Raw genomic sequence first — 26,266 nt, 5'->3', positions numbered from 1 at the left:
AAAGGGCTGGGGGAGTTGTATCCATGAATCTCTTTTCAGCACTCGCTTCCATGCTGTATTTGATCCAGTGAACATACAAGTAGGGGCGCATCATAGGGTAGGAAGCCTATTTTATTCTTGTGATATTATCACAATATTTAAGATTATGTGAAAATAATATATACTCAAGGTGTTTCAAATCTTCAGTACAGCACAAAAAATTTCAAGATAGTAGCCTAGAAGACAGTTTTGTTTATCTTTTGGACCTTTTCACATTATGTAATACTATATTGCACTTTAACTCTACATGCTGCAGAATTTTGGATTTGGTGGTTTAGTGAGGCACAAGAGCTCTCTGACAGAGAATTTTAAATACCTTTCCCTAAATTGTGTTTCCCAAAATTACATAGGAAGGAATCATGTAAATTACAAGTACTATAATTATATAATACAAAAGGGCCAAAAAAGCAGATTAAACTCATTGTCCCAAGAAGAGACACAGGACTTGAAATACATTGGGACAATCAGTCAATCAAACCTATACTCTAGCATTTTGTATTCAAAACAGCTCAAGCAGGTGAGTAGGACTCACATTCAATCTATAAAGTTTAGCCTTCATCCTATAACTGAACCCATTTCAAGTTGAAAGGAAGACTACAGAACAACATGACCCAGAGCCATTTTTTCTAGTTTTCAACTTATGCTGGTTAGGCAAAAAATATTTTTCAAAATGCTTAAAACAGTAACTATGTCCTTTTCAACACAGTATAAAAGGAACAAAATGATGCTTACATGACTGCTTTAACTGTTCATCAGCTTTCTGAGGATAAATTGGATGCCACACATAATCAATTGTGAGCATTACACTTGGCACAGTCCAGCATTCAACCCAGCCTGCCCTTAAAAAACAAGAAACAAAAAAGGTTCATTACTCTATTCACCATCCTTTAACCAAGAGAAAAACCAAGCAACCCCATACATGTTGGATTCCTCAGTATGAGAATAAAACTCACTCTTCTTGAGTTACGTTCCTCCACCTTAATTTGCTTTGTTTTTGACCACTCTGACTATCAGCAGAAACACAAGACTCTGGATTCAGTTTGTTAGGATGACAATCTTTCACCAGCATAAAGAGAGAGTATTTGCTAGGATGGCAGTCAGGTAGAAGCAAGTGAAGATCAAGACCTTCTCCCTGAAGAAATAATATGAATGTCAAATTCCATACAATATTGTCAAAAAGTTTCAAAGCAGTAGCAAAAATGCCTTTTCTTACAGGAATATGACAATTATTCTATGCATGTATATGCAGATAAAAATAGAAGCAATTTTATTAACAGAAGGAAGTAAAACATAAGCTTTAAAGGATGTTTTAGAGGATTCTTTTGGTATTTCTGCAAAATTATTAATCTTTTTTCATAAATGTAACATGTACCATATATACTCGAGTATAAGCCGACCCTAATATAAGCCGAATTTTACCACAACAAACTGGGTAAAGCATAAGCCGAGGGTGGGAAATTCAGCAGCTACTGGTAAATTTCACAATAAAAATAGATACCAATAATATTACATTAATTGAGGCATCAGTAGGTTAAATGTTTTTGAATATATTTACATAAAACTGTAATTTAAAATAAGACTGTCCAACTTTGATTAAATCACTATTCTAATCTTCTTCAATGTAAATGTGCTTACATATCCTTCCAATGATCACCATAGTTTATTTTAACTATACATTTTGGGGAAAACGCTGTGTGTGTATGAATTAAGAAAAGTTGGAAAGACTGGCTTGGGAAGGGGGTAACTAGGGAAGGGAAAATGACTAAGATGTGGAAGGGGGGCTGGAAACTGGGAAAGGTTTGGATGGAAAGATTGGGATAAGGAAAGGAAGACTGCAAAATGAGCAAGACTGGGGTGCAAAAGGGGGGGTTGAAAAAGTGGAAAGATTGGAGGGGGAAGAGGGCAAGTGGAGAAATGGGAAATGATTGAGGTGGGAAAGAGGGACTGGGAAATTGGGAAACTGCTGTGGGAAAAAGGGCAAGACAGAAATGGGAAAAAGAGGCTGGGACCTGGGAAAGGCTGAGATGGAAAGGAAGCTGGAAAAGTGGAAGGGAGGAGCTGGGGATAATAAAGACTGTAACAGGAAGTGGGGAAACTAAAATAAGGGAATAGCTTATACTCAAGCATATACGGTATGCATTCTAAAGTCTAAAAAAATACAACTTTCACTCCAAGATAATTGTAAAGCATGTGCACATACTTTTTTTGCTTCTACTGATATTGCTATACTCAAAGTCATATAAAAACTGGATTAATACCACAGCATTTAATAAAATGTCCCAAATTATCATTTATCATAGAGTAAACAGGCAGTCCCCAAGTTATGAACAAGATATGTTCTGTAGGTTTGTTCTTAAGTTGAATGTGAATGTAAGTTGGAACAGATACATTATTGAAGTGTAACTCCAATCAAATACACACACACAGAGGCAGGCTTTACATAGCATTTTTTTTTCGTGTCAGGAGCAACTGGAGTTGCTTCTGGAGTGAGAGAATTGGCCGTCTGCAAGGACGTTGCCCAGGGGACGCCCAGATGTTTTGATGTTTTACCATCCTTGTCGGAGGCTTCTCTCATGTCCCCGCATGGAGCTGGAGCTGATAGAGGGAGCTCATCCGCACTCTCCCCGGGTGGGATTCGAACCTGGCAGCTTTCAGGTCAGCAACCCAACCTTCAAGTTACGAGGCTTTTATCCCCTTGGCCACCGGGGGCTCCTTGCTACATAGCATTGAGAAGGGTTAACAGCCATGTGATGTTTGTTTTGCTGTCTGAGCCCATATTCAGAAAAGTTTACCCCACTTTGTCTCTGTGATAATTGGATTTTGAAAAAAAAATGGCTTGTGGAAACAAGGATTGGTGATAAAGCTTTTGTGGAGACACCTTTTCCCCAACATAACGCTTTCATGAGTGAATTTCCCTTCCAAGGGGTAGATTTCTATCACTTCATGTTGTTTCACCTCCGTTCTTACCTAGGAGTAATTTGTAAATCAACTGTTTGTAACTCAGGGAATACCTGAATGTGTTACTGCAGTTATGAGACGATACTCTCAAAGCAAAAGATAAAACTACATTGCTAACCCAGATATCAAGGACCCTAATATAAGCTTTGCAAACTCAGTCAGCCCTTTCTTGACAGAAGCAACCCACCTTTACTTCAGTTTTCCCTTTCCCTACTGCATTCTATTCTATTAGACATTGCCACTTTTCCAATTATTGTATATACTTGAGTATAAGCCTAGTTTTTCACCCCTTTTTTTAAGACTGAAAAAGCCCCCCTTGGCTTATACTCGGGTGAGGGTCCTGGTTGGCTTATATTTGGGTCATCTTATACTCAAGAATATTTATTTATTTATTTATTATTTCTCACATTTATATCCCGCCCTTCTCACCCGAAGGGACTCAGGGCAGCTTACAACAGTGGCAACAATTAGATGCCCATACAAACCAATATAAAACAGCACATAAAACAGTTAAAGCTATTAAAATACATTATGAATTAAAAATATACATTTCAAACATAAAATCAGATCTGTTCTTCCTCATGCTTTGTCCATAGTTCAGTCCATGTCATCTTCATCATGACATATATGAGAATTTGTGGTACATTTATTATTTTTCTCTATTATTATTGGTATTATTACATTTATTATTTTCTCTATTATTGTTGCTACTATTACATTTATTTTACTCTATTTTTATTATTATTATTAATCAATTTATTATTTCACTCTGATCTTATTATTATATTTATTATTTTACTCTATTACTACATGTATTATTTTCCTGTATTTATTATTATTATTATTATTATTACATGTATTATTTTATTCTATTATTATTAAAAGAATATATAAGCACATTTACATTGAAGAAGATGAGAATAATGATTTAATCAGAGTTGGACAATCTTATCTTAAATTAGAGCTTTATGTAAATATTCAAAAACATTTAACCTGCTGATGACTCAATTAATATAATTTTATTGGTATCTGTTTTAATTTCTAAATTTACCACTCTCGGCTTGTACTGGAGTCAATGTTTTCCCAGTTTTTTTGTGGTAAAATTAAGTGCCTCGGCTTATATTTGGGTCGGCTTATACTGTGGAGTATATACGGTAGTTTACTTTTAAGGAGAGAAAACTCAAACATCAAAGGTTTCTTTGATCACAATAAGGACCAAACCAATAATAAAATCAGTCAATATTATTATAAATACTATATATGCAGTTTATTTGAAAGAGAACAAAGGCACCTACCCTTAAAGAGAATCTTGTACTGCATGTGCTTGGAACAAAGTCAGTAAAAGGTAAAGAGAAAATGATGTTTAATGTTTCCCCACAGGCTGCCACATAAACTACAAGGGAAGAGGGAAAAAAATAAAATATGAATTATCTCCTAAAAGTTACACGCTTTTAAGACAAGTAACATTTTGCGACATAATAATTCAGTTTTACTAGCAAACCAGATACTAAACCAACCTGTTATAAGAAATACGGACACATACATGAATTGCAATAGCAAAATGTATGGGGGCACAACATATCTTGTGAAAAGCTTTTCTTGGTTTGTATTTTTAAAATAAATATGATTTATTGCTTATTTCACATAGACACAGAAATTTCTCTTTACATTTGCGTGATACACCTACACACTGGGGCCAACATATTAAAATGTCACAATACACAGTTTGTAAAGCTCTGACTTCGAATACTACCTTCAGGCAAGTACTTAGGTAGACAAACTGAAGAAAAAAAAACTACAAAAGCTTATTCTCATTCCCTTTTCTTTAAACAAGGATTACATCCCATCTTGCACAGAACTTATTTTTATCTTATCTATCATACACTCATACTCCTAACCGTATGTAGGATTTCCATGTAAGTGATTTCAGGGCCTTTCATACTTAAAGAGAAAATTGTATCTGCATATTATCTTCAGACATGAGACTATTCATCCATTTGGTACTAGAAGGCAACATGTATTAACGGCAGTATACAAAGGCCCCAGTACTCTATAAAGTGCCACTGATGTTATACAAAGCTGAGCAGTTTACAAGAGATGTGCAAGAGATGTGCAGAGACAGGCATTTGGGTAGTAACTGACACATTTCTACACACATTCCCACTCTGTATCTCACTCCGAGTTAAGGGATGGACACAGCTAAAGGTAGCAATACAGTATGGAGTAGTCATGGGCCCGGTTACTGTCTCATCCACTGAATTCATATTTCCATACCGTTTTGTTCATTCGGAAGACACAAAATGGTACACTCCCCTCCGGTACAGAAATATCCATGAAACGAAAGGAAAGTGGGAACGGTAATTGTTTGGTCGGCTGATTTTCAATGCTCGACTGTAGGCCCTGGCAGGTGCAGGTGCTTTGGGCCTGTTCGCCACACATGGACTCTCTTTCTAAGGAGTGTGTGTGTGGCGAACAGGCCCAAAGCGCCAGAGCCTACAACCAAGCACCTCTTACTCGGTGCTCGGCTGTAGGCCCTGGCAGGCACTGGCGCTTTGCTGCCAATGGGCCAAAACTATTTGTTTTTTAGGACCTTGGGTGAAAAAGCTCATTCAGAAAGGCACCCGTTTTTGAGCAAAGCGCTCAAAAATGAAAATGGGGCCTTATGAATGAAATAAACAGGAATGGATAGTGATTCTATACAAATGCACAAGACTAGTATGGAGCATGGGATTATGCTGCATAAAGGACTGGCTACATGATGGCGGCAGAAGAACTTCTTTTTCTGCCTCAAGCAGTAGGAATGCTGAAATTGCCACTATCAGATAGGGCTCCATTTATTAAGTATACATACAAAAGAACATATTAAGCCTTCTACAAAACATTCAGTTCTCACCATTTTCTTGTTGTTTTGTGGAGCAATCGATCCAATTGTGCTGATTGGCTGCCCAAAGCATTTCAAACTGATGAAACATTATTTTAAAATTCCACGAATAGGGGACAAATGAGAAAATATCTGGAGCACTGTCACTCGACCAATCCTGAATCAAATCTAAAAATAAAAGGGACATGTTTCTGTAGGTCAAAGCGATGAAAATAGGCTAATTTGTAAAACCAATTATATCTCGCTAAATTGGAAAAGTTGCATCAACTCTTCTGTTGACTGCTAATATTCAGCAACAAAATTCTACCTGCAGTTTAAATGTACATGACCTGTATCATAAAATAACAGCCCCACTTACCAGTCATTCAATCACAAAACATTTTTGCTGTATAACAATGAATTAAAAGGGGGGGGGGGAGAGAGAAAGAAACAGATTTCCAAATTCTCCTCCTTAGATCTTGGGCCATTTACATGCTAGAAACATGCTCTATTTTGGATATTTTATGCAGTATGTGTTCATTCAGGCTGACTCCAGCTAGGTCTGCACAGAAAGTGGAGCATTGGGTACTTCAGATATTTACTGCAATTCCCAACATTCTTCATAATATCATTTCACACTCAAATTGAAGAACTCTAACATGTTATCTTTGAAACACTACAAATATTTTCACATGCTTGCCATGTTTTGTGTGGTATGGTATGTTATTTGGGCAGGAAAATAAAACTGACATAATATATTTCAAATATAACTAAAAAGAACTGGTCTTGCCTAGATGGTTGGCAAGTGAGATAAACCCACTGTTAGTGGATTACTCCCCCATACCATCTCGAGACAGACTTTGTCTATTTAAATACATTCAAATGGGACAGCATCTACCTTAATGGGTTGTCAAATTTTTAATTTTATTAAAAGGTAACTGTAAGCATTTAAGATATATCAATACTAAAACTTTTCAAAATCTAATTATTTTTTAAATTTGCAAACACAGCCTACAATTATCATGTGTTTGTTTTGAACTCAAGTTTGGCTCTGAAAAATGAACTGGAAATAAAAATACAGATAATATCTATATTTGTGCAACTATAAACAAAAGGTTAGATCCAGACTGAGCACAACAATATTGACTGAACAGAAAAAAATAAATATATTTTTGTAATATTACATTGAAGCTGATATTTGTTTGGAAAAATATGCAGTTATATATAACACAAAAATAGAACAGGTTACCTGTGAAAAAGCTTTTTTGAGCAAAGATGAAATGGTATGTTGCCTTATAAACTTCAACTTCACACTGCCATGTCTGTGGCATGTTCCATATTCGAGGATAGCAGGCATTAATGTGAAACTGAACAAAATACACAACCAGCACTGTTTATTCAAAATACTGAAATATTTGATGGACAGCTATGATTAAATGGAAACTATGTCAATGTTCATAGAAAAATCACCCATATATCTGTTCAGATTACATTATATTTACCACTGCTTTTAGTCTTGAGGCTTCAAAACAGAAAATGTTATTTTTACATTAGCCTACAACAAAACCCATTGGCCTAAATACCCAAAAGATACTAAATCTCATCTGATCTTGGGAGCTACATAGGGTCAGCCTTCGGTAGTACATACATAGGAGAAAAACTTCTGTATATTGCTTGCTTAAGGAATTAAATTACTGGGGTCACCATGTCAACAGTCAATTTGGAGGTATAGACACACACACACACACACACACAATGTCCATTATATAATTTATATTGTAATGAGATTGGGAAGCTTGATCAGGTATAAAGTGGACTCTAGTGGTTAACAGATAAAGATGTATTAGTAGATTCAAGAAGTACTGAGAAATGGAAATAGGAATTATGGGCTGCTCATGGATGCATTCAAACAACACAAACAAGCCAGTGCTGTGCAAGATTGCTAGTTTATTACTTATGGGCAAGATACTATTGTATGCTGCTTGATTGCTTGCACTTATGGCAGGAGCAGCTAAACAAACCATTGCTATTTTATTGTGATGTGAAAAGCAATAAATATGAGTCATAACTGAACTTTCTCGATTAAGTTCTAGAGCACTGGGGCTATTACAGGAAAGGGTTTGCTCTTTGTGGAATCAACACTCTCTGCATAAGATAAAACTTAAAAGGAGATTCTCATATCGAGAATATAAGTATGGGGCAGTCATACTTTTATTGACCTGAAGCACTCAAGAAAAGTCAGTGTGATCATACATATCCAAGTTAGATTTCAGTATATTCTGATAACTTGTTATGAAACCTGCATGTTATGTTTGAACCTCTGGTCATGCTTGTGCTGTAACACTTGCATCTTTGGCCTGATACCTTGCCAGTCGCCCAGTTGTGTGGTTCACAAAGACCACAAAGAAGGACAGTTTGCCTCATATTTCTTCAAGTGATCTTCAAAGAATTCACACAATCTTACCCATCACCCCTTAGTGTCATGCCACCCTTGGTTACATGTCAGTACTTGGAACAGTAAAAATCAGGAATCTCCAGGTAAAACCAGGAAAGAATCCCATCAATAGGGTTGACAGATTTAAAAATAGAAAAGGTTCTTACACCTTTAAAAGTTGTGTAGAAGAGGGAATGTCACTGGGTGTTGCTTGTCACATAACCAAGTAGCAAGCAACAGCTGCTGAAATTCCACCTGCTGCAGAAATATTAAAAAATATAGGTGCACTCTCTAAGCTTCATTTTGACAACGCAAGTTGCTGGAAACCCTAGCTAATCATTGCTGTCAGTTAATGTCAGAATTAGGCTCAACTGACAAATGATTTGACCCACTATAAGGTTACTTCCTATGTTACTATCTAGTATTACAGATTCTAGATTAAATGTCAAAATATATCAATAATTGTATCACTATTAATGATCCTTATCATTATTATTGCCACTGATATTGATGAGAATGGTACAATTATTCCTAATCTTTATATAATTTTAAAACATTACAGTGATTTTACACAATACTTACAGCTAACATTTCTGCCTCTAAGAGAGTTCGATACTGCATACTGCTGGTAGCATCTATGTGTAAAAGCTGTCCTTTAATAGTGGGAGAGTAACCTAATAAAAAGAACAAAAAAATCAATATGAGCCATTTCTTATCAAAAACACTCTGGCTCATTTTATTTAATAGTAGTAAGCAAACTGAAGTAATTTTACATCATAGGTTTTAGGTAACGATCTCTTTGGTTAAGAAAGAGATGCTCTATGCTGCAAGAAATTTTTTATGAATAGTTCATTTCATTTACACCTTCAAAGGTTTCTGTACGACAGCACTTCAGTATTCAATTTTTATATGGACTTAACATATGGACCTCTTACTGGTATATACTGACCCTAAATTAATTGCATAAAAGCTTTAATACTGATGCGCTCTTCAAAATGAACAATGATTGAAAGCTGTTTCCATACCAACATGTATTACAACTATATTATTTTTAATTTATTCATCTACAGTCTTGATCCAAGACATATATGGTTTTAAAGATAATAACTATCACTTAAAATTATGCCCTTGGTTTATTTAGAGAGGTGCATGGCATAAAAATCCACCTGGACCATTATTTGACAAGCAAGTATATCTGAAGGCCTATCATCCCACAAATTATTCCAAAAGAATTGAAAACATTTTAGTCCCAACCTACCATTTTCAGCTACAGTCATGGGAATATTAACTTCCAAATAAGAGCCTGCTCCAACATTGACATGTACAGCATTAGTTTCCTGCCATAAAAACCAGACATTGTTTCAATTATTTCACCAAGACTGCCATGTCTCAAGCTATCAGCATCATGTCTAATCCACTTGCATTGATAAAAAAATTAGTAGGCCATAGCTGATTAAAAACATGATCTAAATTAAAAACCGAAGACTTGTAACAACACTGAAACAAACATAATTTAGTATCCAAGGCACGTTAAGTATTCATTTGAAGCCATTAGAAGAGAAATGGATAACAGCTATAAAAATTAATGGCTGCTAATGATCAAAATAACATGGCTATGACTCATCTATATAGCGGCAAACTTCTTACACTTCATGAAAAACATTATTCATTCACAATATTGACAGACTTCATAAGAAACTAGATAAATTGTGATACTAGGGGCAAATAATTTTCAAAGTATTATTTTAATGTAATTACATATGTTAAGACTTCTAAGATGCTGAGTCAAGAAAGGCTGAATGAGATTGTATACAGATAGGAAAACATGCCGGTATGTATAGATCCATATGTTATATATAGATGAAAACAAGGTTTTTCTTGCTGAAAGCTTAGAGAAGAGATGATGTTGGGGAAAATGGAAGGAAAAAGGAAGAGGAGTCAGCCAAGGGCAAGATGGGCAGATAGTAGCCTTGAAGTGACCGGCTTGACCTTGAAGGAGCTGGGGGTGGCCATGGTCGACAGGGAATTCTGGCGTGGGCTGGTCCATGAAGTCACAAAGAATCGGAAGCAACTGAACAAATCAACAACAACAAAGCAAACTGGCAGCCAGTGAACCTAGAGTAACAGGGGGTTGTGCACTCCCTGTATGCCACTCCCATGAGCAATCTAGCTGCTGCCCGTTGTACTACTTCCAAACGATCTTCAAAGGCAACCCCAGGTAGAGCGCATTCCAGTAATCTACTCGAGTTGTAACAAAAGCGTGGACCACTGAGGCCAAGTCTGGCTTCTCAAAGTGGGTTCTCAGCTGGAGCACAAGTTTTAATTGTGCAAAAGCTTTCCTAACCATAGTCGAGATCTGGGATTCCATGCTCAGTGATAAATCCATTATTTATCTCCCAACATCCAAGAATAGAAACTTTTTATTCTTAATACATTTTGATTTCAATAGTTAACTAATAAGACATGAAAGTAGCAAAATATAGCTGCTAACTTATTGCATACCACTCAAGTATCTTCTGAAATAAACCAGCATAATAATAATAATTAAAAACATATACATGCAAAACAAGAATTAGTTTAACTTTTGAATTCTTATATCCAGCTATGTTCTCATCATTTACCCTATTTTTTGTGAAGAGCAAATCAATAGTAGCATCTGCAATGATATTCATACGGAGTTCAAAAGCAAGGATTTGCCTTGGCTTCCCAGCCTGTGGAACTTCTGAAACTTTCATGACTTGATAATCTGGTGGGAAAAAGAATTTCCACAAGCAGTCCCTAAAAATAAAGTACAGGAAGAGTAATGGGGTTATTTATCTTGAAAGAAAAGGGGTGATTTGTTTTCTTTACATTTTATGAAGAACACATTAAACAGGTGTGTGATTAGCAGACTTGGCAAATTTATCTGCTTCATTGGATTATTAAATACCTCATTCATCAAAAGGATAACTAGTAAAATTGTTGCAGCCCAGCCACCTGTTTGATCCCTTTCACCCAGACACCACACAGTCAACAATAATAATGGGTTTATTAAAAGAGTATATAAAAAGTAACAGCTTCAAAAAGTACAAGCAATTCTCTAAAAGTCATTTAAAATGAGCGAACTGAGCATGCAAGCAAATAAAATCAAGGTTCAGATTGTAAAAGCAGTATCCACGTTACATCCATGAGCAAGATCAGGAGTTTAAGAAAAGGCAAAGAACAACTCTGAACATGAATTCAAAAATCAAAGAAGGTAAAACAAGAAACTGTAATCCCAAAGTGGTGGCACTCAAAACATGACTATAATCCCGAAGTCTTGAAAACTTGAACTTGACTATAATCCCAAAAGCTTGAAAATTTGAAACAAGATTTGTAATCTAAACAGGAGACATGAAACTTAAACAGGAATACAAGATTCAAAACTCAAGAGCCAGAATTCTTGACTCAGAGCTTCATAGGCAGGAGGCTTGATACATGAAATTCCAACGTTGATTTCCACACCGAACAAAGCCTCAGATTCCTTAAGAAGTCTCCCTCTTACCTAAACATCATTTTTTCCCACACTTGGGATCCTTTTGTTTGTTTTTCAGTCTCTGAGAAAAACGAATCTGTCTCTGCTTCACACACACACACACACACACACACACACCCATCTGAGCAATAAACGCTGGGTTATTAGTAACCCTCCAGTCTCCTCCACATTCCTTTCACAATCAATCCCTGTTGTTGGGGAAACATGGTCTGTTTCCCTAACAACACATCTATCCAAAACATCTCAAAAAAACACTTTTACTTTCCCCCACAGAAGTAACAAGCTCAAACAAAAAATCCTCAACTTCATCCTCAGAGGCAGAGGCCTCTGACTAAGAAACAAGTATGTAAATACTTTTCCCCAGCATGAACAGAAATGTATCTCCCTGTGTTCGTGCTGTTAATTTCTTCACCAAAATTACTTGATGGAGGTTAAATGAGACCTTACATCCCAAAATCTTTAGGAGCAGCAGCCGTGGTTAAAAGACAGACACTAATCTCTGGGTGGACCTTTGGACTCTGAACATGGAGATGAATTGCTCTTACAGAAAGCAAAATCCATTATTTTCACAAACTCTGTATATCAATTAATGTAAATTTAATTTTAACACAATTTAAAACAAAAGTTAGTAGTTCTTTGATTAGGCCTCTACTTGACTATTTTGGTTTATGTTCTCCACCATCTACAGCAGACATAGATAAAACATCAAACAAAATACCCACAATACCTTTGTCTATCAGCCCATGGGCCATAATTGAAATCTGTTCCTTTGCCACAAACTATATCTAGTCCCCAACATGGTGGGAGATCTTGCAGTTTACTATCTTCATTACTCGCTTCTTCCTCATTGCTTTCTTCTGTTTCTTCAGGGACAAGACCTGCATTTTGGAAAACAGAAAGGAGAGTCTTCAAATCATACATACTCAGTAGAACATACTACTGTATTTGTAACTTGTTAGGAATTAATCAAAATTTGTATGAAATAATATGGATTTAATACCTGTATCACAAACCCACATGGATTCAATGACAAATATGAAAATGTTTGCAAGAGCTCAAAAAAAGGTTTGAAAGACATCATGGAAACTTCTACCAGGACTTTGAACAAGTATAATTCAAATGAATTCTGTAAAACATTGTCAATGTAGCCAACCGAAATTAAATTGAGATCTTCTAGTCCACATGTTATCCTTGACCATAAATAAATTTTAAAAGTGTGATAAACAAGGTCTGAGTACAAGAAGAAGCATGCATTCCTGATGTCCATTCCATTTCTCAATTGAGGTTGAATTATTACACCACGAGGGGGGAAAGGGTGGCCCAGAAGTTGCACATGATTCTAGGTTCTTTTGAAGCTTCTAAGGACCCTCAGCATGTCCCTATAACTCTCACTATAATTTTCCAGAAATGACCTCTTATCCCCACATTTCCCCACACTATTTTAGATCCATAAGATGCCTTTATTAAAACAGAAAGGCAACCAGAAAGAAGATTTTCTGTTAGAGTATCAAAATGATCCCACAGCAGAAAAAATCCAGAGTATTATTAGCCTAGGAGAAAGCTTATCGTTATATCCTTTTCCTTCATACCTATTCATACCTTCTCTCAAACCCACATCTGTAGCAAAGCTCATTCTGACTCATATTAGAGTTGCCTTTCATACACTTCACTATAACCCAGCTCCTCTCACCCTTGCCATTTTATATTAGTTACGTACTACTCTATGTTTTGTCAACCATTTTGTCCTACAATAGAAGCATTCTTGTCAGGATTTATATTTCATTTTTCTTTTGAGGAAATATAGTGTATCTTAGCATCCAATTTAGTAAAGTACTCGTCATAAGAATTCTGCTGAATTTGGAAACAATGCCTTCTACTGCCAACAGAACAGCCAGTGCTTTTCTGCTGTATGAAAAATATTGTAGAAATTAATGGCTAGCTTTTATATAACATACTGAATGTCAAAAACACTTCACATCCATTCTTCTATGACCCCTGTAAATTCACTGTAATGTAGGTCAGTGTTATTCCTATTTTACAGTTGGAAGGCTACATTTGAAAGACAGAAAATTTCCTAGGACAACTCAATGACCTTATTTGTGCAATAATGCAGTTATCAAACATTCTTCAAAAATTTGTAAAGTGTAAAACTATTTGGGGCCCTGCAGTTAGCAAGGGCCCCAAATAGAAACTTTTGGATAATACTGACAATCATTATCATATTCTATTTAAAAACAAGTCCAGGGGAATTGGGATTCTAATGAATGGTATTGAATGTGAGTCTATGATAGTAGTGCACATTTGCAAAATTGCTGCCCTCTTTATATGAATTTTCTTAATTTTAAAAATGTATTGAAAACAAACATTTGATATACAGACAAATATTAAGCATCTGCAACTGGTATCACTCTTAAATCATCAGTTCAATACTTACCTGGTTCATCCATGTAATAATAGATATCAACATCATTCGACTGCATCACAACAAAGCCTTCTCCCATTAATCTTGGTGGTCTATTAAAGAATTAAAAAGTGTAGAAGTGAACAATATGAATACTAAAGTTTCTGCCAGAAGCATGGAGTTTACATTTTTTATGTAGTCTGCTACAGTCAGCCCTCCACAACTGCTGGTTTAATATCTGTGGGTTTGATTATTCATATATTTAAATGATATACTCTCTCTAGGAATCTTTAGGTCCCCCAGATTGACCTATGAGTCCTGCATATTTTTTACTTTAATTCACTTTCACCAAGGGCCACATCAGCTTTATGGTTGCCTTCAAAGGGCCATTTGTAATTGTAAGGCTGTATATGTTTGGAGGGCACTATGAATGAATATGTGTAGATACATATAGATAGATACATAGGTGCAATTTAGCCATGCAAAGAGGAACAAGAGGAATAGAGGGGAGAGAATCATGGTATTTGAACCTTGCGGGCTACATAAAAATGATGTAACAGGCCAGATTCAGAATACAGGCCTTGAGTTTGACACATATGCTTTAGACTATGTAAAAATACTTCTAAACAAAATAGAATTCTCAATTATTTGCCCCCTTAATTCATGAGCAGCACCTGGTTTTAGTAACCCATAGCTTTTTAGAAGCTAACTGCTTTAAATACTACAAGCATAGTACAGACAACCTGTCAGAGGGAGACAATTCTCACTAGCATTTCTTCAAGCATCTACTGAAATGCATTTGCAAGTCTTAAACATTCCTGAGAGAAATGCTTTTACATAACTGTCAAGCTGCCTTCACCACATCTTTCCAAATTAAATCTTTAAACTTCCTTGCTAGGCAACAGACCAGGTTTCACAATATTATATATCAAAACCAACTAGCTCTAGACTATTTGCTGGCTGCTGAGGGAGAAGTCTTTGGAAAATTCAGCCTCAGTAACTGTTGCCTTGAAGTTGATGACAAGGGTGATGTTACCACCGAGATCACTAATAAACTGAAAACTTTAGCCCACGTCCCCATTTAAATCTGGTCTGGCATTCTGAACTTTGGAGGCATGGGCACCTTATTTTCTGGGAATTGGTGGGAAAAGCTCAGATTTGCTATATTGGGGGTCTGATTTTTCCCCCATACTCGATCTCTTGTGTTCAAAGCCTTATCTCCAAAACAATCAAAATGACAGGGTTGTTGTATGTCTTTCGGGCTGTGTGGCCATGTTCCAGAAGCATTCTCTCCTGACGTTTCGCCCACATCTATGGCAGGCATCCTCAGAGGTTGTCAAAATGACAGTGTGACTGATCAATCATTGAATGATGACTCTCCAGCCTATGACTTCAGAATGTATTGAACTATTGGAGACAGCTAACAGTTAAAAGAAAGAGGAATGAAGGGACTAGGGCTGAGGTAGTTGCGGAAAATTACCAACCAAAGCAGAGAGTTCAGACAAAGGGAAAGCTCAAAAGGGAAATGCCTTGTAACAAGCAGGTGTGGGAGGGGTGGATGCAGGAGGGGAAATCGGCTGCTGAGGAAAAGTAGATGCAGGATTACTGATAAAAGCTGGCACCAGAAGGGAACAAAAGGAAGATATAGAGATGAGACACGAATCAGAGAAAATAGCCTGAAAATAGCCTGTGCACATGCTCAAATTGTTGACCATAAAAGTGAAAGGCCCCCTCCTTGCAGTCCTTCCAGCAGCAAGTTAAAACCTTTTTATTCAGGCAGGCTTTTAAAGATGAAGGTGTTTAAGATCTAGTCAGGGGAGGCTGTAGGTGAGATGGGGGGGATATGAGTTATAAATGCCATTTCAGTGTATCTACTGTATTTTAATGTTCTTTTTAACCTTTGTATTGGAACTTTTTAAACTTGCCTTGTCTGGAGTATTAGCTGCCTTGAGTCCCCACAGGGAGAAAGGCAGGATATATGATAAGATAAATAATAATAATAATAATAATAATAATAATAATAATAATAATAATTTGATCAAATAAACCTGTTGAAAGATCTCCTTACCTTCAGTGTCTGATTGAATCATGACCCCGGAGGTTTGGGGTACTTGGAAACAGAGGGACACGGCAGCGTAGCCCAATATTACAACTTAAAACTTTAAATATCTTGCCCAAGCTTGACTGAAAAACTGTATTCTTCTTAGTACATTATACTTATGCTTGCACTGATCTAGGACATTTTTTGTTCAGTGTTAACATACTGTTAAATTTTATGAAGATAATACACTACTCATTTTTTAATCTTCCTTGTCTTTATTAAATGCCTTAAATTGCATTTTGACAACATATCCAATTCATTTTAAGTAATTAAACCTATAAAAATATATGGTTAGACGCCAACTGTCATTTTCACCCACCGCAATAGCAAAAGTCTTATTTCTTTATTTTTTGTTTTATTGAAAGCTTCACTTGCTTTTTTAAAAGTTGCTTTCTCCTTGCCCCATATTCCATTCTTAATGTGTCAATGATGTTTCCTACTAAAATAGAATCCAGGTCTAACTGGGACATGTAATCTTTAATAATTGGACTAATAATATAAGGTACAAAACCATTTTACTGTGAGAATACCTATATTTTATAGCTAACAAAGAACAACTCACTATGCAGAGGGATCTTGTAGCATGTCAGACATGGACTGAGATAATGTTGGTAGCTTTTATAAACTAAGATTACATCTTCAGTTGCAACTGAAAAAGCAGACTTAATTTATGAAAACTTATGCTCTCTACATGATTCTCTCAGTCGCAAAAGCACAACATCCATTTAAGTACTGATATGCTAGACCAACATAGCACGTCTCTGAATTCTATCCTGAAAAAAAACTACTAAATAATATTGAAATTTTGATAACACTTTTCACCACTGTCTATGCTGGTTTGGGGTGATGGAATTTGCATACAATACCTTCTGGAGGGCCATTGATTGCTCACCGCTGTACTAAAGCATACACTCCATCCCTCCACCCAATTAAAATAATGATTTAAAAGATGCAAGATAATATGAAAGTATACTACAGTCTAAAGTAGATCTTTCTACGAACCAGTGCTGTCTGGGATAGACACTGAACCTATGTTATAATTAATCAGAATATTCTACATGAAGTAATGCTTCAACTTGTAATTACTTACTCATCATTTTGGAGTCCAACGTATCTTGGACTTGGGACAAGCATAACCCGCACATTTTCCAATTTTCCTTTCACAATGTGCATAAACTGGTCAAGGTGACTTGATGGTGGCTTAGTAGTGTAAGTTAAGAAAGCATCGTCAAAATTAATGCAGAGGGTCTGAGGCTGATAATGGTTCCCAAAGGCCAAACGGCCCTAATTTAAGAGAAAGATAATTGCATTTTAGTTTGCAGATATTCATCATGGAAATAGTCTTGTGTAAAGAAACAAGTGGGATTTCTCACCCTGCCAACCCCAATAATGTCTGTAACTAGTTCTTGAAAAGCTCACTATTAGTATTATTAATAACATATAACCAGACTAACTAACCAATTTATAGACAGCCACATTATTATTAAATTTACAGCCAAATTAGTATTTACAGTCTAGTCACAGGTAAGGTAAAGGTAAAGGTTTTCCCCTGACGTTAAGTCCAGTTGTGACCGACTCTGGGGGTTGGTGCTCATCTCCATTTCTAAGCTGAAGAGCCAGCGTTGTCTGTAGACACCTCCAAGGTCATGTGGCCGGCATGACTGCATGGAGTGCCGTTACCTTCCCGCCGGAGCAGTACCTATTGATCTACTCACATTTGCATGTTTTCGTACTGCTAGGTTGGCAGGAGCTGGGGCAACAGCGGGCGCTCATTCCGCTCCCAGGATTTGAACCTGCGACCTTTTGGTCCGCAAGTTCAGCGGCTCAGCGCTTTAACACACTGTGCCACCAGAGGCCCCAGTCACAGGTTATCACAATGGAAAAAGAACAAAACACGAGATCTAGAAGAACCTTTATAGTCAGAGCTAAAAAGCATAATTTACAACTGAATTCAGTGAACAAACCCTTAGAGTTTTACAAACAATGATGATCCTTTAATATGCTTTTGGACTGTGACTCTTCTCACTATAAGCCAGCATTGCGAATGAAAAATAATGACTGGAGTAGCAGTCCAAAAACATCTGGAGAGCCATACGTTACTCAACTTAGATATTTATTTGAGCATAAAATACACCTAAATGAGTAGATTCATACTACAAATACAACTGTTATTTTCAAAACATTTTATCTGGGATGGTCTATATTCGCTCTCGGAGGATGATCTAGTCTCTGACATTGACCATTACAAATTAATTTACTGTAAGTAAGTAGCCTATCTGATAAATAATCCAGCAAAAGACTAGATAAAGTTTTAACAGTGTAAAAATGTGTAAATAAATTGTCCCTTTTAAAAAGTGGTAAAAAATGAAAGTTATTCCCTTTCATATGACATACAGATACATATCAATTCATACCATTAAAAAAGATCCTGAAATGATACAGATATTGCTATAAAGTATAAGAACTTAAACACTATCAAGTGTTGGCAACATTTAAGTGTGATATCCTTCAAAACCATGCACTCTAATATGTACTGAAACAGGAAAAAGTATTGAATCAATTCCATGTCTGTTTATTTCTGGCCATTCTTCAATGTATTTTTAATTACAGTATGGCCATTACATTACACCACAGTTTTTGAACTTTAATCTACCAATCATGAATTAAACATATGCTTATGAGATTTATCCTGAATTAAGTAAAAAGCATCTTCATGAGCTTATATTGAGGGGTTGTTGGCAGCAGCCATATCCTGCCAAGAATATTGTTATTCGAAAGTCTATGTTACAGAAACTTCTCAAATATGCTATCTATGAATTAGAGCCTAAGAAGCTAAGAATCTTATGTTTTGTTATACACTTAAATATCATGAAATCCAAAGATATAACAAGACATAATAAACATGAGCTTCCACAGAAAAAAATAGCATATCCTTCTAAGGTATATGGAGGCTTAGCCTCATACCATGAGTTTTTTCTGCCTTTAGAAGCAGCACAAGAGTCACTGAAATAAAACACAGAGCTTCGCTTTTCAACCATCAGACTAGTTTAAGCCTAAATCTATTGCTGAAATGCTAATCCAGAAATTCAAGGAAACCATATATTTATATGTCCAACACCAGATTTATTATGTGTCCTTTAAATGCATTTTTCACAGATCAAAATGAAGTATTACAACTATTAATGAAAGTGGTATTCAGATGAAGAGAAAAACAAAAACAAAATGAAAACAAATGGGGATTTTTTACTTACTGTGCTAACATTGACCTTGATTACAGGAATAAGAGATCTCCATGATGATGAAGGGTCATGAGACTCACTTTTTACTTTAACACTAAAGGAGAAAAAGAATGCTTAATGAACAATATCAAAATGTCCCCGAATGGGGAGTTAGAGCTGACAGAGGAAGCTCACCTGCTCTTTCCGGATTCGAACTGCCGACCTGTTGGTCAGCAGTCCTGCCGGCACAATGGTTTAACCTATTGCACCACCGGGGGTTATATGATGGACTGAATATAACTTTATGAACATTGCCTCAGTAATACCAAATATTATAGTATGAACATTAAAAAAAAACAAGTGCATGAAACATAGGAGTCTATTTTGCTATTGTTGCCACTATTTATTAAATATCACCCCACAGTACTGTAAGCCTTTGTTAGTTTCTTATCTGCGCAGAATAACTGATAGCTAGCTTGTCAAAGCCACCTTAGGTCAATAAAAGATCCATATAGGTGTTACCATTTTAGAATTTGGTACCCGGATAATTGCCTATCAAGGACAGCTGGGAAAGGTTCTGTAGACATAGGCAAAAAATGCAACACAACTTAATATATCTGTCTAGGGCTTCTTAAATATTTTTAAATCATTAGTATTTCAGGGTTGTTGTGTGTTTTCTGGGGTGTATGGCCATGTTCCAGAAGTATTCTCTCCTGATGTTTCACCCACATCAATGTCAGGCATCCTCAGCGGTTGTATATGAATATTCATATTCAAACACATAGCAGAAATGCACTTCTATTAAATAAATTTGAGGAATTTCGTCTTTGTAAAATCCAGAACAAACTGGTCTGACTTGCATTTATGTGATTAGATAGCTAGATAGATAGGAATACGACCACCAGTTTTTCCCTTCCCAAATGTTTTAACAGAATTCTAGGCTCAAAAAAGGTTAAAAAGACAAAACATTTTCTTTAGAGAATATATAAGTCATATGTTGGGAGTATATGTGGATGTATATGAATGTTTGTGTATGTGCATGTGAATGTAAATGCATTTACATGCAATTTTTAAAATTAATTCACAGATTAATTCTGAAAAGAAACAGGAAAACATATGGGCAAATACAGCTGAATCTGAATCTTTCAACTTTCCAATTTTACATGTTAAAATACTCTCAGAATAAAGATGAAATGATATTGCCAAAATGCCTCAAACACAGCAATATCTTTCACTGAACTCATTACTATTTTAGATATTATAATATACTCTATCTCAGATGTTAATTTAAGCAAAAATGATCTTAAAACGCTAATGTGTTGTGCAAGAGCAAACAACGGGGTAAGTCTCTACAGAGAGCTCTTAGGCCATTACACTCCTGGAAATGCCTTCTGCTAGAGTTAATTACAATTACTTTAAAAGCAAAGTAAATCAGACAAAATACAGGTGGATCCAACAATAAAAAGATTTTCAATGGCAGTGTGAAAGATATTTTGCAACAAAGAAAAAAAACATCCTGATACCAAGACATGTCCAAAGAAATAAAATGTGTCATGAAACAAAAAAATTCTACAACTTGTGTCTTCTGAGAAGACATTCCTATACACTGTATCTCAAAAATCAATGGGAAAAGAGTAGTGTCTCCCCTGCAGGGTGTGGGCAGTCAAATGTCACAATTTTCCCTTTTTACAGCCTACAGTCATCCTTCTACATTTGCAGGTTGACATTTGGGGATTTGAGTATTCATGAATTTGTTTCTAAATTGTCTTTCTATGAATCTTTGGGTCATCAGTGTTACACTATGGTTAATTTCCTCTAGTAATTTCTAGAGAGAACACCTCTCTAGGAATCTCTAAGTCCTCCAATGCAAACCTATGGTCAGCATCCAATGAAAGTTGACCAAAGAGATAGTGTAGAAGTGTGATGACTCATGGGCCATGTAGTCCCGTTCCTAACTCTGTTGTGACAGATGAAGAGGAAAACTTTGGTTTCCCACCGTTTCAGCCAGAATTGGAGCTTTTTCAGCCAGAATTGGAGCCCTTGCACCTGCAGGAGACTTGCCTTCCAGAAGTCTGCCAAACAAGCCTTGAGCCGAAATCTCCCCCATTTTCTCGCGGTGATTATTATAAACAACAGAAAAGCGCTCAGGAGGCTTCTCGCAGGAGTGCTAGGATCGCTGCCAGGCATTCAGCTGATTAAGCCTGCTTCCCATGGGAATCTTTAGGGAGTCATGCATCTGGACACAGAGAATGGCTTTCGGTTCTGGTTCCCCAGAGAATTGCTCTCTGGCGGGAAAACAAGACCCTATTTAGGTGTTTTGCCCACGTTAGAATCTTGCGGAGTCAATTCGTCAGCTTCGGGAGCAGGTTGTGTGTGGACTACGCTACTCCCGCTTCCAAGCCCTCGTTCCCGTTTCCAGCCTTGCTTTGCTTTTCCAGGACCTTGCCTTGCTCCACGGACATTGCCTTGCTCCACGGACATTGCCTTGCTTCCCGGACTTCGCCACGAATTTACCACGGATCCTGTTCTTGCTCCTCGTTCCTTGTTGCCTTGAATTAAGCCTAGTGTTCCAAGAATCAAGTTTACTTCCCAGCCTTGCTTAAGTTTCGTGGACTAAAGGACCTTGTCATCTCCCCTCACTTTGCTTGGCAAAGTGAGTGTTTCGGTTATTGGATTACAACTTTGGACCTTAATATTTCATATTGGACATTGTTTCTTTGGACTAATTTTGACCTTTCCTGAAAGGTCTACTCCTGGACTATCTTCTACACTTGTTTTTATTAACTTTATATACTCCTACAATAAGGATATTAGATAGATTCTGGCCTCTGTGTATGGTTATTGGTGCTCTGCAGCCTGGGTCTTGACAGTTTGACTCCGCCACCTTAAGCACCAATCAACCTAGGCCAGAATGTCTACCGGAGCCGGACCGGGAGACCAGCCACTCAGCTACACCATCGCCAAGGATGAAGTGGACAGAATCCGTGATATGATCCACGCGCAGGAGGGAGAAATACGGGGTTTGAAGGAACGCGGAATCCGTCTCCCTGCCCTGGCATTGCCAACCAAGTTTTCTGGAGAAGCTTCCAAGGTTCACGTTTTCCGTCGTCAATGCCAGGCATACCTAGAAGCCCGTGATGCCGAGTTTCCCAAAGAAGACATCAAGGTGGCGTGGATTTACAGTCTCCTGGACGGCCCCGCGGCCAACTGGGCCACGGCGCTGTTCGATGAAGCCTCCCCACACCTAAGTTCCGCGCAAAACTTCCTAAATCACCTTAAGGCGACTTGGGGAATCGAGGACAATTTGGAGGCGGCCGGCCACAAACTCCGGCGCCTTTCCCAAGGGGACAGGCCCTTGTCCCAGTACATAGCCGAGTTCCGAGTGCTGGCTCAAAACACCGGTTGGAATGACATAGCCCTCAGAGGACAGTTTCGGGAGGGTCTCAATATCGAGATGTTGGAAGAAATCTCCAAGGTGGATCCTCCGAACTCTCTTGAAAGACTTATTGACCAATGTTTACGAGCCGAAGTCATGCTTGCCAACAGAAAACAATGGCTCCGAGGCCAGAGTGGGAGAGCTGGGGCAAAACCTCCCGCTCCCGCCGGCGTCCAACCACGTCCAGTGTGGAGACCCCCGCCACCAGCCCCATACCCCAGAGAAAGCGGGGAGGTGCCAATGCAATTGGGCAATGTGCGCCCCAGGTTAGACGTTGCCGAGAAGGCCCGCCGCCAACGTTTAAACCTCTGTTGGTACTGCGGAGACGGGGGCCACTTTGCCAGAGAGTGCCCAGCCAAAAGAAAGCCCGCCGCTCGTTTGGTGGCGGCGGCGTCCTCCATGGAGTCGGAGTCGGCCGAGGCGGCTGGCGCAAAGCCGGCGGGGGAAGCCAACGACCGGGCGTAGATAGGCTCGCCAACCCGGTCAGAAACCCCACTCAAGAGCCGCCAACCGGGGTCCTATTTCTCCTAGTGGTCACCTTGTGGTCAGCGAAAAAAGGACCCGTCATGATCCACGCCATGATAGACTCAGGAGCAACAAACAATTTCATTGATAGAGAGTATGCCGACTCTCTGGGATTACAATATCACGATTTCAAGAACGCCCGGGTGGTGCAAGCCATAGATGGCCGTCCCCTAAAGACAGGTCCAGTAAGCCAATGGACTGAACCCACCAGAATGTGGATAAGGGAACATATGGAAGAGGTTTCCTTCTTTGTGACCGAGGTTCCTCATTTCCCCGTGATTCTAGGGATTCCATGGCTGACACTTCACGACCCCAGCATCTCTTGGACCAACAGAGAATTGCAGTTTGCTTCTAAATATTGCCAAAACCATTGTCTTGTAGCCAAGGTCTGCCATGCCACAGACGCTGAATCCATCATCACCTTGCCCAAGAAATACTCAGACTTTTGGGATGTTTTCAATGAGAAGGAAGCCGAGAAACTGCCCCCGCATAGGCCTTATGATTGTACCATTGACTTGGTGGAGGGGGCCCCCGATCCCGCGAGGACACCTCTACTCCCTGACTGAACCAGAGCAAGAAGCTCTCAGGGAGTTCATAGAGTCAAACCTCCGCAAGGGGTTCATCAGACCCTCTCAATCCTCAGCCGCTTCCCCGGTGATGTTTGTGAAAAAGAAGTCAGGGGACCTACGCTTGGTGGTGGACTATAGAGCATTGAACAATATCACTAAGCGGAACCGCTATCCCCTGCCTTTGATCTCGGACCTATTAGACCGGCTTCGAGGGGCCAAGGTTTACACCAAGCTGGATCTTCGGGGGGCTTACAATCTAGTTCGCATCAGGGAAGGGGACGAATGGAAAACCGCCTTCCAGACTAAATTCGGATTATTCGAGTCCCTGGTCATGAATTATGGTTTATGTGGAGCTCCCACAACGTTCCAGCATTTTGTCAATGACATCTTTCAGGATTATCTAGATCGGTTCTTGATCATCTACTTGGACGATTTTTTGGTGTTTTCTAGATCACAATCAGAACATGAGAACCACGTCAGAATGGTGTTACAACGATTGCGGGATCATGGACTTTATGCCAAGCTGGAAAAATGCACTTCTGATCTACAAGAGGTAGATTTCCTGGGATACCGTGTCTCGCCACTAGGGCTCTCCATGGATCCGGCAAAGGTTTCAGCAGTACTGGAATGGCGGGCGCCAACCAACAAGAAAGAGGTGCAGCGTTTCTTAGGGTTCGCAAACTATTACCGCAAGTTCATTCCAGACTTTGCCCGCTGGTCTGACCCAATCACCAGCTGCATCCGTGGGAAACAGCCTTTCCGCTGGACGGAGCAAGCAGAGAAGGGGTTCCAGCAACTAAAGAAGTTATTCACGTCCCAGCCAATCCTTCAGCACCCAGATCCTAAAACCCCTTTTGTTGTGCAGGCCGACGCCTCCGATGTGGCAATTGGGGCTGTACTCTTGCAACCAGTGGGAGATCATCTTCACCCTTGTGCTTTTTACTCCCGTCAACTAACAGCCCCAGAGAGGAATTACACTATTTGGGAAAAAGAACTTTTGGCCATAAAGGCAGCCTTTGAAACTTGGAGACATTGGTTAGAAGGGGCCAAATTTCCCATTGAGGTCCATACTGATCATCGGAATCTAGAACATCTAAGAACTGCCCGCAAGTTAAATCAGAGGCAGCAGCGCTGGGCTTTATTCTTTGAGCGTTTTGACTTCCAGATCCATTATGTAACCCCAGCTCAGACCAAGCAAGCAGATGCTCTATCACGGAAACCAGAATATGCCGCAGGGCGCAGAGAGACCTTTGAATCCCAATTGCTGCAGCCCGAGAACTTTGCCACGCTCACAGTGGGGAACACCAACTCCACTCCAATTGAATCTACGTCCTCTACTCCAGGGCCCCTTTGTGCTCAGGAAATCAGGGCCAGTCAACAGGCGGATGCCTGGGCTCAAGATCAACTTCGCCAAGGACTACATTTCCCTTTCTCGCTTAAGGATGGGTTGCTTTGCTATAGAAATCATGTCTACATCCCTCCAGGACCGAGCAGGGAAAAGGCACTTTGTCTGTGTCATGACTGCAAGCCAGCAGGGCATTTCGGATTATTTAAAGCCATGCATTTGATCCTAAGAGATTTCTGGTGGCCCAAGATCCACAAGGATGTGGAAAAATATGCCAATACCTGCCCGGTATGCCAGCGCTCCAAGACAAGAAGGGAAAAGCCCTCAGGGCTACTGCATCCCCTTCCTACTCCATCTCGTCCATGGGAAATAATTTCTGCGGATTTTATCACTGACCTACCACCTTCCCTTGGATTCACCACGATCCTAGTGGTGGTGGACCTTTTTACCAAGTTAGCCCATTTCATTCCCTGCGATGGCCTCCCCACGGCCAAAGAGACTGCAGATTTATTCCTTCAGCATGTTTTCAGACTACATGGTTTGCCCAAGAGTTTGGTCACAGACCGTGGGACTCAATTCACCTCTCGTTTCTGGAAAGCACTACAAAAACTATTGGGCATAGACTCTCGTTTATCTTCGGCTCACCATCCCCAAACGGATGGGCAAACTGAGCGCACCAATGCCACTTTGGAACAATACCTTCGCTGTTATGTAAACTATCAGCAGGACAATTGGGCTTCCCTGTTACCACTGTCGGAGTTTGCCTACAACAATGGTGTCCAGGCTTCAACTAAAGAAACCCCGTTCTTTGCAAACTACGGCTTCCATCCACGTTTCTTCCCTTCTGTCATTGAAACCTCAGAAGT

The 26,266-nt window shown here is 38.7% G+C and overlaps 1 protein-coding gene across 13 annotated transcripts in view; it reads right to left on the bottom strand.

The window, feature by feature from the left end:
- The window catches only part of bltp1 (bridge-like lipid transfer protein family member 1), a 142,143-nt gene that overhangs the window by 95,121 nt on the left and 20,756 nt on the right, over positions 1-26,266 (bottom strand). For all 13 annotated transcript variants that reach the window (XM_062983607.1, XM_062983608.1, XM_062983613.1 and 10 more), the window contains exons 8-19: positions 19,559-19,640; positions 17,398-17,591; positions 14,240-14,319; positions 12,533-12,683; positions 10,913-11,069; positions 9,550-9,628; positions 8,874-8,965; positions 7,107-7,224; positions 5,891-6,046; positions 4,293-4,390; positions 993-1,171; positions 772-878 (exon numbers count right to left, since the gene is read on the bottom strand). In XM_062983607.1, the coding sequence (XP_062839677.1) occupies positions 772-878; positions 993-1,171; positions 4,293-4,390; positions 5,891-6,046; positions 7,107-7,224; positions 8,874-8,965; positions 9,550-9,628; positions 10,913-11,069; positions 12,533-12,683; positions 14,240-14,319; positions 17,398-17,591; positions 19,559-19,640 (1,493 nt within the window). The remainder of the gene's footprint in view (positions 1-771; positions 879-992; positions 1,172-4,292; positions 4,391-5,890; positions 6,047-7,106; positions 7,225-8,873; positions 8,966-9,549; positions 9,629-10,912; positions 11,070-12,532; positions 12,684-14,239; positions 14,320-17,397; positions 17,592-19,558; positions 19,641-26,266) is intronic.

This window comes from Anolis carolinensis, chromosome 5 (genome assembly GCF_035594765.1).
Source record: "Anolis carolinensis isolate JA03-04 chromosome 5, rAnoCar3.1.pri, whole genome shotgun sequence".
Classification (NCBI taxonomy): domain Eukaryota; kingdom Metazoa; phylum Chordata; class Lepidosauria; order Squamata; family Dactyloidae; genus Anolis; species Anolis carolinensis.
Note: the sequence above shows the minus strand (reverse complement) of the source record. Positions and strands in the feature narration are given on the sequence as shown.